The 16600-nt window shown below is 35.1% G+C and overlaps 1 protein-coding gene across 1 annotated transcript; it reads left to right on the top strand.

The window, feature by feature from the left end:
* The first annotated feature begins 591 nt into the window (after positions 1–591).
* On the top strand, positions 592–10710 carry LOC134749535 (collagen alpha-1(XXV) chain-like). Its single transcript, XM_063684507.1, has 9 exons — positions 592–600; positions 4118–4162; positions 7256–7300; positions 7448–7501; positions 7902–7955; positions 8305–8349; positions 9595–9639; positions 10286–10447; positions 10639–10710. The coding sequence occupies exons 1-9, from the start codon at positions 592–594 to the stop codon at positions 10708–10710; spliced, it is 531 nt and encodes a 176-aa protein (XP_063540577.1).
* The last annotated feature ends 5890 nt before the right edge of the window (positions 10711–16600 follow it).

The raw sequence follows: 16600 nt of genomic DNA, 5'->3' as shown, positions 1-16600 counted from the left end.
CTCAGCAAGCTCCGTTGCAAGCAACTCTATTATATCACGATTGTATAAAATACTATTAATTGTTAGTAGTAATAAAATTCTGTTTTTAGGTGGTACCAGGTGGACAATGCGAAGCAAAAATAAGTATATGTCTCTTTAATTATGTAACATGACATGAAAAATACAATTTTAATACAATTTTGTCATTTTCACAGGGCAATGCACATTAAAATCGGTAAGTCTTTTTTTATAGTTTTACTAATTATCATGATAAAATTATTGAGAACGTAAGTGATGCAGTGGTTCCTCCATGATTTATATATCATTATTTTATACCATAAACCATAAAATAACCATACATATATTATCTCTAGACTAGATGAACACTCTGGACAGTCTTTGTACTGTTTTAGAGGTACAAGTATCGTATATTTATTCCCTTATTACCTACTTTTAACTTTTTTAACAGCCTCCTGGCCTAGTCGATAGTGACCCTTTTTTTTGTACGTGAAGGCATTCCGCCTAGCCGGGGAACTAGGACGGATATGTCGGACTCGTGACCAAGGGGCCAAATACCGACTAAACCCTCTACGGTATGCCCGCCTCTCAGCAATGGTGTCGGTGACATGGACGCGTAAGCATTCCACCGCGAACACCGCCTGCTGCAGACAGCCGAAGCTGTCCCCTCCTTGGATCCGGCCCTGGAGCCGAAGCTCCCCCTCTCGAAGGTAGTGTGCAGGGCGACACCACACACAGGTCCCTTATGACAACCTCCACGCCGGTAGGAGATGGAAAAAACCCCGGGTTTCACCCCCTCAGGTTGCCTGCAATTACCTGGAAACCAAGAGATTTAAATCGCACGGCAGTTATTCAGTTGCACAAAAAGTAGCCATATTTTTTTATAATAAAATTAGTAATTACTTTATTTCGACAACAGGGTCAAAAGGGTGACAGAGGAGAAGAGGGGGAAAAAGGTGACAAAGGCAATGATGTGTTTCTTATTTTCTTTTATCGTACTTTCCCATAAAGGCTTAATTTGTATTTAATATTCAAAAAAAGGCCAGTTTGAAATCTACGCATATGATTACTAATAAAAGACAAAGTCTTTTAAGGTGGTTCGACTAGGTTACCCAAAGCTTAAACCCCGCTAGATGGCGTCACTTTAGAAAATTTTCAGGTTTTATTTTTTTGTGGAATAGTGTTGGTATCTGTATACTTAAAAGTGTGTTTAGCGCACTCTTTACATAAATATTGAACTATTATAATAAACATTGAATACTTCATTGTGCAAAAACCACCTTTAATGTCGACAGAGTGTTTCTGTCATGCTATTTCCTACTATTACTCACACATGCAAACAGTGTTTCCGTGATGCTTGTAGTAGACAATTTCATGCAGTGTAAGTATGCTGCAATGGCGTTGCGGTATGTTCGTGGAAATACGTGCAAGAGGATTCGGGTTCGAGACTGGTACGACAGGGGTACTTTTTTTTGTTCTTTTTCTGTTATCTTATCTTTCTTATACCTTTTCTTCTTCGAATTCTTGTTCGATTCCGATATAACCGAAATATATTTCAGTGATATCGGAAACGGCTCTAACGGTTTTGATGAAATTTGCTGTAAGGGGTTCGATCTAGCTAGGTTTTATCTCTGGGAAATTTGAATCGTACCCTTGCTTGAAATAGTTATTTACGATACAAGTGCGGAAAAGAGGAAATTCGAAACGAGTGGCGATAAATTAAAACACGACTGCAGGGAGTGTTTTAAATCGACACGAGTTGCGAATTACCTATTCGCACGTGTACCGTACAACGTTTTACAGTACATATAAGTGCTCTTTACGCACTAGGGCGAGAAAGTTGCACCATATGTACTGTAAAATACTTTTTAGTACATATGGTGCATATACGTACATATGTCGAAAATGTAAAGGGCCATAATTATGTACTGTAAAACGTTGTACAATACACGTGCGAAAAGGTAATTCGCAACTCGTGTCGATTAAAACTCTCCCTTCGGTCGTGTTTCAATTTATCGCCACTCGTTACCAATTTCCTACTTTTCGCACTTGTATCGTAATGTACTAATAATAAAGTAGTAATTGTAAAATAAAATTAAAACTCTTTTTATATTTTTATTTTTTTTGGGTTCAAGTACAGTGAGTAACAACATTGCATGGCCTTCTAATTATAACTATTATAGAAAACGGGATATTTATCATGTTTATTTATATTATTTCTTTCTCGATATTTTGGCCGGTCTTGCAAGACCGGTCGTTGTGGAGATGCCTGGGGGAGGCCTATGTCCAGCAGTGGATGTCTTGTTGGTGTAGATGGATTCACACAACAAATGAAATAACATTTTTTTATATTTGTTATCCGTAGTTGTCCCTGTACCTGAAAGAAAAATAATATCATGATAGCACAAAATCTCTAATGTTATAGGAAGAAAGATGATGCAACAATATGGATTCTAATAAAGTTATCACTTATTTACCTGGTAGTAATAATTGTGTTTTTCATTCATATACAAAATTCCATCATTTTCAACCCCAGGAAAGTTTATATTTTATTGCAGTGAAGATGTCCTGATTTTTTCTGGCTAATGAAGGAAAACATTTTATTTCCAAGAATGCCTCTTCATTTTGCACAATACCTAAAAAAAACCTAGAGTTAGTGACACATTGACTATTCGGCAACCAAAACAGTAATAATTACATTATACAGGTATTGTTCACTGCTTATTATCCTACCATTACGGAAGAAGTGAGAATTATTTTCTAAAAAGATCGGCACGAGAAAATTACAATGTGCAATGAAGGAGTGAAACTGTACCTTACGAAACTTTACCATCATGAATTCCGCTTCAATTGAGTCTGAATTTTCCTGGATTTTCGCGGACCAGAATACCGATGATTTTTGTAACTTGATTTAGACGTTGCTATCATTTTCAATTTACACAAACAAATTGATAAGTCACAATAAACATGACCCTATGTGTCAGTGTCAACACTGTCAACAAAAAATGCACTAAACATGACGGCACTGCAAATCCTGCCAGGTCGGCCAGGCAACGTCGCTAATGTCATAGAGCGGCAACGCCGCACGCAACGTATTTGTACACGACATTTGTGACACACACATACGTAAAATTGATGAAAAGATTACGTCGATTTATGTATGATTTCTGTATGAAACAAAGTTTTTCTATTAATTTAGCGCAAACGAATATTCGACAGTAGATAAATGAGCAAATATTTGTGTAGTAATAGTGTGTAGTGCCTTAATTAAAGCGGATTGAATTTTGTATGAAAATCGAACCACCTTAACTAACTTCTTATTGTAAATATCTGCATAATATTGTAAGTATTCGTTTCTGTTTTTCAATCTTTAGGTCCTATAGTTAGACCAAGAAAAGTCTGCAACAATTTTAATAGCATTCGCAATGCAAGTGTTATTTATACGTCATAATTTCATACAAGTTTGACGTTTAAAATAACACTATCAAAATCGTTGCAGACTTCTCTTGGTTTAACTCTAATAAGCTTTGCTTATGCCACAGAATAAATAATAGTACTACCGAACTGAAAGGAAACTTCCTACAAAACCGAAGTTTGACAGCGGTTTAGGGACGAATCATGTCCCTTTCTAATATATGGCACTATCCTTTTCGGCTATTTCGGTTTTGTCAAAATTCAAGTCATTATTTTATCTTTTGAAATTTCATTTCTGAAATAAATAATTGTTTAATTTAATTTAATTTATCTGTGGTCGTGCACGCAAAAGGCGTCAAGTTGTGTCAACCCTAATAATTGTTTGGAGCAATGCTGAGCCGAACGGAGCCGAGAATGCCCGAAAGGAGGAGTTTCGCACCCTTGCTTATGTTTATTTTAATTTGAAAAGGAAAATTTTAACACAAAGCATAAGCGGTTTTATAAAGCGTCTCAAAGGAGTTAATGACTCGTTGAAAATTATATTGAACCAAGTGCCTATTTATGAAAAACTCCCACAGCTTAGATGTTGACGACTACTTAAGCCAGTCTTTATCGGGGACCACCAGTGCAATATTTCACTCGAAACGTCGAAGTTTAAAGTTTAAATTAATAAATTAGTACTTTCTGTTTCGTCTAATTCTCACAGGGTTTACCGGGATTAAAAGGGGAGAGAGGTGATCCAGGTTTACTGGTAAGTTTCACATTCAAGTATTTACCTGTATTTTTTAATAAGTATATTATTTAATAGGCCTTATAATTAGGCCAAGGCCCATTGTATAGTTATATGTATATTTAAGGTGTCTGAAAGGTACTTAGGGGTAATGGGGGTTATGGGGTAGGGGGGTAATTTATTCATAACATTCGGATATATAAATTTAAAAACAACCTACAAACAGATATTTTGTAGTATGCAACAAAGTTTATTATATTATTATTAACAATAATCGTAATTGAACACAGCACTAGCCCTAGTCACATGCAGTTTGAGCAATAATACACAAATGAGTACGAGTAAAACATTGCGTGTAATATTGATACGGTTTAACACCCCCTGGCACTGACTAAAATAATAACTAAAAACTACTAAAATAATCGATTTTTCACATTACATCTCAAAACTTTTTTGTAGTAGAAGAATTGCGTCGCGAGACTTGCATCTATATACATGTAATGTTTTTGATGGGTTGCATTTACACACTATATATCATGATAATATAATTAGATTTAATTAATGTCATTACCGAGTCTAACGCGATTAAATCACACACACACATTAATTATGTGTACAAAACGCGAGAGTTTAAAGTGTTATAATATGATTAGATTTATTGCTATCACAATTTCATAAACATTTTCACCTCAGCAGCTCGAACAAGCCTACTTTCCTCACTCCAGGGAGTGAGGAAAGTGCGACTTTCCTTACTCCAGGGAGTGAAACAATGTAGCTTTTTAATTTAGTGAAGGCCATGAACTGCCACTTCATACTTCGGAGTCTATTACAAATTCGAAACACATATTTGAACTTCATTCGCTATCCCTTTCTATTCGTTAAGAAAACAGAAATTGACAGGAATAGGTCGATTCATAGTTCGACATTCAAATTTCATAGTAGACGCCCTAAACACTGCTAACAAGTAACACGTTCGAAAACTCGCAAATTAACTAAATATTATAATTTTTAAGAAATAGTTTTAAATGTATTTTTAAAATTAAAAATATTTAAACATAATGTTTAGTAATGAAGCCAGTGCACTTGCGGATAAAACACGTAAATGAATAATTCTAGTCTTAATAATTGTTATTTCTGTGCACGTATACCACGCCACGAGTGCGGTTTCTGAACGCTACCTAAAAAAAAATTGCGTTAGCGCCATTTCATTATTTTTTAATTCTTCTTTTCTTGTTTGGTAATACATATTAAGTATTTAGTGTTGAATAATATTAAAATAAAGCGAAAAATATGAGTGATTCCAGTGAAGATGACAATATTTTGACTCCAGAGGAGTTAAAAAGAACAGTAAAGGAAGCCGAGTTAAATTTCCTCCCGGCAAAATCGCGCGAGAGATATCTAAAAGCCTATGATTTATTTAACAATTGGAGGCAACAAAAGAGTGCCAACACCTGCTCAGAAACAGTACTTCTGTCCTATTTCATTGAGCTATCGCAGACGAAACAACCATCAACAATGTGGGGTATATACTCAATGTTAAAAGCAACTTTAACAACAAAGAAAAATATCCACATTGACAAATATCCAAAGCTCATTTCATTCTTGAAAAGGACTTCAGTAGGCCATAAATCGAAAAAATCCAAAGTTTTTACGGCCTCAAACATCGAATCATTTTTAAATGAAGCCCCGGACTGCTCTTTTCTCGCTGCAAAAGTAAGTGTGATCTGTAATCTGTAACTAATTATAGTATTTGTTGCACAATATCTAAATTAACAGTGCCGTATTTAATGTACCTAATTCACTAAACAATTGTCACGTTTAGGTTTTAAATACTCATATTTCGTATTTTTATTGCAGGTCATCCTCATTATAGGAATAAACGGAGCGTGCCGCACAAGCGAACTTTTAAATTTGACTGTGAATGCCGTTGAAAAACACTCAGATGAATTGCTATTAATAAACTTACCAAATACGAAGACAAACATTGACAGGTCCTTTGTTATTCGTAAGGAATATGCACATGTTGTCGAGAAGTACAAAACATTACGCCCTCCTAACACGAAAACAGATCGATTTTTCTTGCAGTATCGCAATGGCACATGTTTTAGACAGCCTATGGGAATTAACAAAATAGGCAGGACTCCGAGAGAAATTGCCAGTTATTTAAAATTACAAGAGCCGCAGCTCTACACCGGACATTGCTTTAGGCGAACGTCTGCCACGCTTTTAGCAGATTCAGGCGCCGACCTAACCACATTAAAACGCCACGGCGGATGGCGGTCGAATACGGTTGCAGAGGGCTACATCGAAGATTCAATAGAGAATAAGAGTAAAATCAGTAAACGTATAGTTGAAACCATACACTTGAACCAGCCCTCAGACCCGTGGTCTCGTCCTGGTACATCGAGAGACATGAATACTGACTTGAATCAGCCCTCAGACCCGTGGTCTCGTCCGGGTACTTCCAGAGACACGAATACTGACTTGAACCAGCGCTCAGACTCGTGGTCACGTCCTGGTACTTCCAGAGATATGAATATTGAAAACCGTCCCGAGTCGCCTACCTTTACTATTCTTCCATCACAATCGCAATCATCGGTTACAAATAGTCAAGTCGCGAACACAACCATCACTGTTCCTAACAAAACTGTTACTTTTAATTTACAGAACTGTAATAATTGTACGTTTAACTTTTAATTTTTTGATTCACGTGTTTTTGCAATTGATATTTCTAGAAGCTTTCATTTCATTCATGAATGTAAATAAAGGTGGTTAACTTTACTTGATGTTGATTTTTTTTTACCTATAATATGTTCTCACTACTGAGGTGAAAAGTTGTATGTGTCACGCGAGAGTAAAGTTATTTTACATCTCGTGTTTTTGAGTCCCTCGCTACGCTCAAGATTCTAACTTAGAATCACTCGCTTCGCTCGTGATTCAATTATAGTATCTTTCGCTTACTCGGGACTCAAAATCAACACTCGCATGAAAAACCAACTTTCCTCTCTTGTTGCACAAATAACTATTGAATAGGTATTTCGCAGAAACGGTAATGAGTTTTGAAATAAGCTGAGAATGTAGGTGCAAAGTATTCAATTCATTTGTGTTTTACAGGGCCCTCCAGGCATAAAAGGAGACAAGGGAGAAAAAGGGTCTGAAGTAAGAAATTATATTATTAATGCAAATAAATGTATAAGTAAAGTGTTCAAATCAAGCATTTTTAATAATTTAAACATCTTATAATATCTCACTTTATTCATTAATATTACAAAAAATAATTCGATAACAACATTCATAATTTGACAGGGGCACAATGGAAACCCCGGGGAACCAGGAAAAAAAGGAGATTCGGGCGAAGATGTAAGTTTACTAAAATATTAGTTACATCGAAAATGTTTAAAACAAGAATACTACCGTAATTTACTCATTTTACAATTTTTTTTTATTTTTATAAGTGGGGTTCCATGCCTAAATGATCCTTATCCTCCAATGAACCTTGTCTGATGGAAAACCGCAATCCGCACATACAGTGTGTAAATCCAATACGGGCGATAAATTAAACCAGATATAAAATATATCCGTGTTATCATTAATTAAGAAGTATAATTTTTATTTCACTTATGGCCCTGTAATTAATTTTTGAAAATTCACCGAACAGCAATGTACTGCAAACATTACGGGACACAATAACGACATGAATTTACACACTGTATAAGTAGGAAAGATAATATTTAATCAATATAATGATTTAATTTAACAGGGCCTACCAGGAAAAAAAGGAGAACCGGGTGAACAAGGATTAAGAGGTGAAAATGTAAGTTCTTAAATTACATTATTAAAGTTTGAGTGCATTTGAGTGTTGGAATAAGGAATAATATTATTAGATTTGGCTTGTTTTTTTTAAATTATGTACTTATTTGTTACTAAATGTTGTAGGAGTGTTTGTTATAGGTACATAATGCTGAATAGCCTTAACCTTTGTGTTGGACATTTACAATTGTTGTTTAGTATTAGTTTAAATGTGTTTATTATTATTGTTATTTATAAATTGTATTTAATGTGATTTCTGACACAATTACTGTATTGTTTAAAAATAAAATAAATGAACATGAAATGAAATGTTGCATAACATTTAAAAAATAATTATTATTTGTATTTTACAGGGAATACAGGGAATAAAAGGCGAGAGAGGTGATAAGGGTCTACAAGTGAGTTTTCGGTGATGATTTTAATTTACCTGTCATTTATGTTTATAACAACAAAAGTAAAGACTCGTCAGATATCGTAATATTTTTCACCACACCAGCTGGTAAAGGCTCTCTTCATTGTTTAAAAACTAATGAGAAAGTTGCGTTTTATCCACATGTGTGGCAAAGTAATCAACTGCAAATGTTGAGTGGTTTGACTTTTAAATGATGATTTTGAATGATAAATATTTAATAACATTCATTTTGAATTGATTTGGTTCGATTTTGTTTGATATTTTATAGTCAGTAGTTTTCTTGCGTTGGTGGTGAAAAATTTTGTGTTTCACTCGGTGGCAAAATTTGTTAAACCCTCGTGCTTTGAAACCCTCGAAACGCTCAAGATTCCACTTTTCGAACTTCAATTTTGGAATCTTTCATTTGCTCGAGTATCAATGCAATATTAGCACGAGAGGCTAAACAACAAGTTTACCCCTTGTAAATAAATAACTATTATTGCTTAAGTCGTAATTGGTAGTTTAACTTTTTATGTTAGGGTACAAAATTTTAACTATAAAACTCTCTCTATAAGACTCGAACATACAAAAATTGTTTATTTATAAGGGGGTAGTTGCTTACGTAATCCTCTTTCCCCGTTGCGAATCTTCTTCACGGATCGAAGCATGTATCCTTTGACTAAAATTAAGTTTGTAACCCGTTCAAAATAATTTTGACTATAAAATTACTTACCTACTCATTTGTATGTTGTTAAAAATAACTATTACTTATTTGTACACTTATAATATGTAAATGAAATGAAGACATGCAGGCAAACCAAATAAATTCTACCGGAACTGAACCACAAACTTACCAAAATATTACTGAAAACACCAAGAAGCCAACTACGTAAAATAGTAGGATTAATAACAGGACATAACACACTAAACAAACACCTACATATTATGGGTAAAACGGACAGCCCCATGTGCAGAGCGTGCATGGCAGAAGAAGAAACAACAAAACATATTCTCCTAGACTGTAAACAGGTAGAAGTATATAGGAGCAAATACCTAGGGAATCCATGCACACTAAAGGAAGCAACTAGCAACCTGAAGACCTTGCTAGGCTTCGTGGAGGAGCTGGGGTGGTTAGAGTAGCGTTACCTCGTTTCACGCAAAATAGGCACATTGGATGTCGAGTTGCGGAAAATGCCCAGCAAAACTAACTAACTAACTAATATGTAAATTCATGTTTGCAATTCTATTACAGGGTGTATCAGGAACTAAAGGCGACCGAGGAGAAAGGGGCTCAGATGTAAGTTTCGAGTATTAGGTAAATAGGGTAAACTATACTAAAGTTGGGTCCTTCCAACGATTAGCCTCCTGCCTCTCCTTAACCTTATATTCAGGCAGTGGTGCCTTTTTACGAAAACTGATGTCAATGAATGTACATTAAAAACCAGTCATTGTGTAGGTTACCCTGCATTATTAATTTCCTTTCATATAATAACCTTCCACAACGTCGGCCGATTGATATTTTTTTCGGCTCTTTGAGTAGTTGAGTATATAAAAATAATTAGGGAGGGCTAAGAATGGTGCCAAGCTAATAAAGAAGATTAAGACTTGTGTTCCAAAAATGGACGATAAGGGTGTCCCAATTAGACATTTTAATTGGAACTTTATATCTAAACTACGCCAAAAAGCTGACCACGCGCCCTATTTTTACATCCATTAATGGTATTGTTAATAAATGTCATGTATATATTGCCTAATAATAACAAAGTATCGTCAAAAGTTTATTTGAGGATTTTTTCAATCTCTGAAATAATTCTCATTTTTTTGGTTAGCGCTCGTTACTTCAAATAGGTTCCTCACAAAATGTATGTCGATGTGTGACAAAACAGAAATTATGTTATTTAAACCGTGTATTCATATTGTCCTTGTATAAAAATGGTTTTTAGGGTAGTCCTGGCAAGTGCAAACCCTGTACGTGCCCTCCTGGCCCACCCGGCCCACCGGGCCCACCCGGATTATCCGGCAAAGAAGGAACACGAGGACCACAAGGGCCACAAGGCCCACCTGGTCCACCTAAACCATCCCCGGGTAATGTTTTCTTTACCTATGTAACACTAAGTAACAGAAATGAATATTGGAGTTCTACTAATCACAAATCTATTTACCTATATTAAACAAAAAAGTTGTTCCATCTTTGAGGCAAATATTTCCCTGTAAAAATTAACTATCAATTTAAAATAGCTTTCCTTTAATAAAACAACTTTTTAGATCCTTGTGAGCCTTACTGATTTTGCCACAGCTAAACCACCACACAAACCACAGTGCACACACCACCACTAAATGGAACATATTCCTTTCTGGCGCCATGTAGCAATTTTCAATGCTTCTTGCCATATATTGCCATATATATTGGATTTAGATTGAAGTACACATCGTTACATCGTTAAATGAGAAATTTTGGAAAAAATTTTTTTTGGTACTAAATTAACGACATTCATCAGTCATTGTTCTTGGGAACAATTTGCCTCTCCAGAAGGGAACATCTTGTCCCAAATTAGGTTTATGTACGCAGCCTGACGTACTAAAAAACGAATAGAACCAATTTTAAAACTGATTACACAATAAAATATCGTACTAGTGGCACTAAAGTTTAGTACAAAACTATAACTTACATCATAAGTCCTATTAGTACAATCGGTAGTACAATCAGATTAAGTCTCACCTCGAAATCCGTCCAAAGTTATGAAATTTGGTATGTATGTTAATTAAAGGTCTCTTTTCCATGTTCACACTATTTGACATTTGGGGACCTCGAGGAATCGCAGCCGTCTTGAAAAATGTGTACCATCCTGGAGAAATTTGCGTTTTACTCTAAATATACGTTCTCTATGAAAATATGGTGTAAGGGACATAGTGTTTTATACCTTTTTTGTGTAGAACGTAATAATCTTTTGTTTCGCTATACACAGTATTCACATTAAACCCAGATATTCCGAGAAAAACAGAAAAACCAAAAACGACTTATACTTTTCAAGATGGCGTTTGATCCCCGTGGTCCCCGAAGCTCTAATTTTATGACACGCAAACAGGGATCCCTGAAATTGTAGGTGTCAAATTTCATTACTGTCACTATTGTTTAAACCCCATTTAAGACCTAAAATCTGTTTTTGCAGTCACATTTTTAAGTCCTAAACATTTTTCCTCCATTTATTTTAGTAAATTTGTATTGCATAGGACTCGTGTACTAATTATGGATCTACTGGTGTCTATTTTATTGAAATCCACTCAATAGTTAAGGCGCAAGAAGTAAAAATATGATTTACTATTCGGCGTCCTCTCAAGGCGGCTATATTGATTTTTCTTTAATAAATCAGGTGTAAACAGGTTGTGAAGGTCAAGAGGAATCTACCGATATGTCGTCTAAAAAAATCCGTCTAGTATCCTGAGCTACAGGGTGTACTGACTTTCAGTATTTAAACCCATAACCCTTCTTTCTGTTTATGTCCCAGTCGAGTAAAATGTTGATATTGGAGTAGAACGTGTACAAATGTATAGACAAAAGTGGAATTCATGTTCCTCCAAGTTTTATATTAAGAGAATATCCCCTGAAAGGGTATAAGCGCTAAATCTGGATTCAGCTATTATTTTCTATAACAAGATGTTTTTTTTCGCAAAGATATCTACGACTTTTTCGTGTAGAATTTATTAAGCTTTAATGTTGCCTTATACCATATTTTCATAGGGAATGTATATTTAGAGTAAAACGCAAATTTCTCCAGGATGGTACACATTTTCCAAGATGAGGTCCCCAAATGTCAAATAGTGTGGACATGCAAAAGAGACCTTTAATTAACATACATACCAAATTTCATATCTTTGGAAGGATTTCGAGGTGAGACTTAATCCGGTTGTACTATATATACAACGCGATGATCTCCGGACATGAATGAAAACTTAGGTAATTAGCTAATTAGCCATAGAAATACATAACTGCTCGACTTTTAGAAATGTAAGAATTCGTCGTTCATCGTAATAGAAATAATTTTGTCACGTGACTATGTATTTTTTTCCAGGTATTGAAGGGGATGAAGACGAAAGAGGCGATGAAGACGATACATAAAATCATTACAGCTATCTTTATTACAATGAATAATATGTAAATTAAAGGTATATTATGAACGATTATTGGGTCTAATAATATAATGATGTATAATACACTAACACTTAGTTTATAGGTTCCCTAGTTTAAGTATTACTACTTAACAAAATATGGATTTTCTAAGTCTGAATATTTTTTTTTATTTTATAATATAATGATAATGTGATGTATGAACGGTGATACAAATGTTAAAGGAAATTTATTAATAAGGTACCTACGTAATTGTACAAAATCAGTCCTTCAATTTTATTTTAAATAATGGTTAAATTAGTACTAGTTTGCTAATATCAAATACTGCACTTTGTTAACAGAGCAAAATAAATTTTATTCTACAGAGGCAACGTCATTTTCACCTTATTGGAATTTTTCCCCATTGACACCATGTGACGCCTTGCAACATGATATTGCGTACCGTGTAGGTTAGTACCAATTTGCGATTGTAGTGAACGATTTGGCAAACTGTTACACCTCGATATGTGTGACTTGGCAACATCAGAGTCCCACTTATCTAGCAGCCTAATTGAAACGTTCTCAGTAATGACAGTTTGTTTCTTTTGAGACTAGCGCCATATTATGTAAGTTTATACCTATATTAAGCTACACGCATCATAAGATGAAGAAGAAGGGCGATTTCGGGTTAATCAATTTAAGCTTAAAGGGAGTTGGTAATTTATCAATGTAATGATTGTTTTTTTACAACAGGTTTTTACATCGTAAAATGTTCCTTTAAAATTACCAATCGATTTTTCGATAGCTAGTCGTGTGATTTAGTCAAATATTTATAACTGTTGAGTGAGGAGATTGGAATGCGAGCATCAGTATAAGTAGTGAGTCTAATTATATATTCCTTATCCGGCTATTATTGGAACTAAGTACAGATTAATTTACAAATATGATGAATTTATGTAATTTAGCAATGATACCTAAACATTGTGGTGTAAAGCCTACAGTATATTTTATTTTAAAGTGAGGTGGAATCGGAGAATGACTGGAATCACTATTGCAATCCGAATAAAATATTATAGTAGCTTACCGTTTTAGCGCTTTGCTGCCGACGTGTAGAGGTCTCTTCGAGTTCACGGCTTTCTTTTACAACACAATAATTGTGTTACGTTGTGATGACACAGAATCTGTCAGTTTCAATTTTCTTTCTTGTAGTATGCACGCAGCCAGTATCTGCGCTATTTTAAGCTTAGCACAGTTTAAAAAGTTTAGATAAATAAATGGATTGTGAGTGGTTTAGAGTACACACAATTATTCTATTTTGCTCACAAAACGATAAGATAAAAATAATATAAGATAAGATAAAAGACATTTATTCGTGACGATCACAACACAAGTACGAACATGTACAGACAACAACAGCAAGAAAAGAAGAGATCATCAAGTGTGCATCACGAAATGGACCCAACTCAGCATAATGCTATAAAGCCAGCGCTGGTCTTCCGTAGGGCCCATTCGGTGATGCCACAACAGATAACACACAAAGATACATATCGCACCTTTAGAATTATAGTGACCTAATTAAAAAATGCATGGTTTTGGGAAACGTTAAATAAAGATTGACGGTTTCATAAATTCCATACACAAAGAGAAATTACAGAGCTTTGATTGAGAAATAGTTACTAAAACTTGTCTTTAATTAAACTTTACTTATTTCTTAACACGGTTATACATATAAACACGCAAAATAAATGTATTACCTATTTTTTTGTATTTTTTTAAAGTGCGTCAATATTAGGTCTCTTTACGACTAAAATGTTTTTCTTTTTTAAAGACCTATTTTTACATAGGTCTTAATATTAGTGAACAATAACATATTCAAAACGTACCATATCAAGTTAAGTCAATACAATAGTAAACTTTCAATTGTTTTAAGGGACACTTTCTATTTTTAATGAAACAACAATAGTGGAACATGATTATTTTTAATCAAAAATATAGTTTCATCTTAAACAACAATCATAACAAACAAATCAAATATCCTTATAAAAATATATTTAAAAAAAAACTAATTTTAACAATATTCTTCTGTCCATTCTGATAGATGTTCTGTAGATGGGACTACTGACCTATATAAATTAAGAAAGATACCTAATCACTTTTCTAGTACCTATTGAGATTACAGTCATAACATAAAACAAGTTACTCTATAAGAATACAATGACGCGTGATCTCAATAGGTACTAGAAAAGTGATTAGGTATTTTTCTAAATTTATATAGGTCAGTAGTCCTATCTATCTAGTCTATGATTTGCAAGCTGCAAATCATGGACTGCACTTATGTGTTTTGTTTATGTTTTGACTATCTACAGATTTAAAAATTTAGAAGTACAAGAGGATCTTATCTTATCTTATGGTTTTTGGGGGCCCTTGCGGATACACTTCGACCCATAGGGATCTTTTGTGCAGCTACCCCCTAGGAAAGATCCGTCCGCTACTCAAGAGCTTTCTCACCATCTCCATATGATGATGGAGCTCAGTAGCGTTTTGAATTCCTTTGGTTCCAGATAGCCGGTTCCAAAGTACTTCATTCTTTGTCTGGCGAGGGCGTGACATTCACACATAAGGTGTTCTACTGTCTCTTCCTCTTCGCCACACATACGACAATCGGTGTTGTTAGCGTGTCCCATCTTGGCCAGGATTCCTTTGATCCCGTAATGGCCAGTAAACACCCCCGTTATTATTTGGAGTTGTCGTTTGCTAAGTTTCCAAAGCTTTTTATATATAAAGAGCTTTGAGTGCTTTAGACCTGTCAGACTGTCCCATTCTTTCTGATGTTTGGTCTTAGTAAGGTCTTTGATAGCCGTTGTAATGGTTCCCTGTGAGAGCCCACGAATGGTTCCGGACCTACAAGGTTGTTTGCAGATTTGCAGAGCAGAGGCTCTGGCAAGTTCATCTGCATTTTCAATCCCTCGTGCCCTGGGATCCATACCAGTTGCACTTTGTTTTGCCTTCCAAGCTTGCTCAGAGCTCGGATGCCATTGTATACCAGTCTAGAGTCCACTCTGGGCGCCTTAAGCGCTTTGAGTGCAGCCTGACTGTCGCTGAGTATATATATATTCTTCCCTTGGGTTTGCCTAACTATATTCTCATGCACACAGGCAATTATAGCGTATGTCTCGGCTTGGAAGACAGTGGCGTAATTGCCCATGCTTATGCTACTACTAAAGTCATCTGCATAAATGCCTGCCCCAGTACCAGATTCTGTTTTGGACCCTTCTGTGTACTATATGATGTCATTTTCATCAGAAATTTGTGCTTCAAGACCTTCAGTCCATTCAGCCCTTGTTGGAACTTTAACTTTAAAATTCTTACGTAACACAAACTTGGGTTACATCTTATTTCATTTATTTATTTATTGCATTCCATATGTTATTACAGATGATATCCTAAACTAAATTGTAACAACATGGACCCTGAATAGGGTATAGCAAGTTTACCTTAATAGCTAAATACTTAAAATTACCTTACCTCAGCCTATATTCGTAATCCCTTTCATTAAATTGTCACATTCCATGTTTGTGTGTTTAGTCTGGCTTGCTATCGCTCCAGAGGCCTGTCAAAGCCAACCTGTGTAACGATTTCGGGAGGTCTAGCAGTGCCTCCATCGCCGCGTTGGCGTCGTTCTAAACGAAGAAGACAAATGTTTAGTAGTTTTATATACATTATGATTTTAATCATTTGGTTGCCATTAAAACTGCATCTACCCACCAAAATTAGATTTACTTGCCACCAAAATTGTATATCCACATCAAAACTAGATATGTCAATTTTCTTGGCATTAAATGTAGGTAAATTACTTACCACCAAAACCACCAAAATTGAAGCACCAAAATTAGAACCATTACATAAAAGTATGTTTAAAAGTAAACCGTATCAGCTTCAAGTTTATATTTAAAAAAAGAAACTATAAACATGCTTTAAATACAGATTACACAAAAACAACTAGTTTTTAGTCATTAGTTAGATACACCACCAAAATTGCATTAAAAAGTTATTTTTAATACACCAAAATTAGATTCTTCCGCGTTTGCTGGACATATCCAGCGACGTACGACACGTGCGTCATCGCTCAGTGCCGGAGCGGAACTGAATTAAT

The sequence above is a fragment of the Cydia strobilella genome, chromosome 2 (assembly GCF_947568885.1).
Source record: "Cydia strobilella chromosome 2, ilCydStro3.1, whole genome shotgun sequence".
NCBI lineage: Eukaryota > Metazoa > Arthropoda > Insecta > Lepidoptera > Tortricidae > Cydia > Cydia strobilella.
The sequence above is the reverse complement of the archived record's forward strand: the minus strand, read 5'-3'. Positions and strand labels throughout refer to the sequence as shown.

Bases quoted from the DNA above. Each gene is read 5' to 3' on its own strand.
- LOC134749535 (XM_063684507.1), top strand. The intron at 4,163-7,255 runs GTAAGTTTCACA...TGTGTTTTACAG, and splicing joins GAGGTGATCCAGGTTTACTG to GGCCCTCCAGGCATAAAAGG. The intron at 7,502-7,901 runs GTAAGTTTACTA...TTAATTTAACAG, and splicing joins AAGGAGATTCGGGCGAAGAT to GGCCTACCAGGAAAAAAAGG.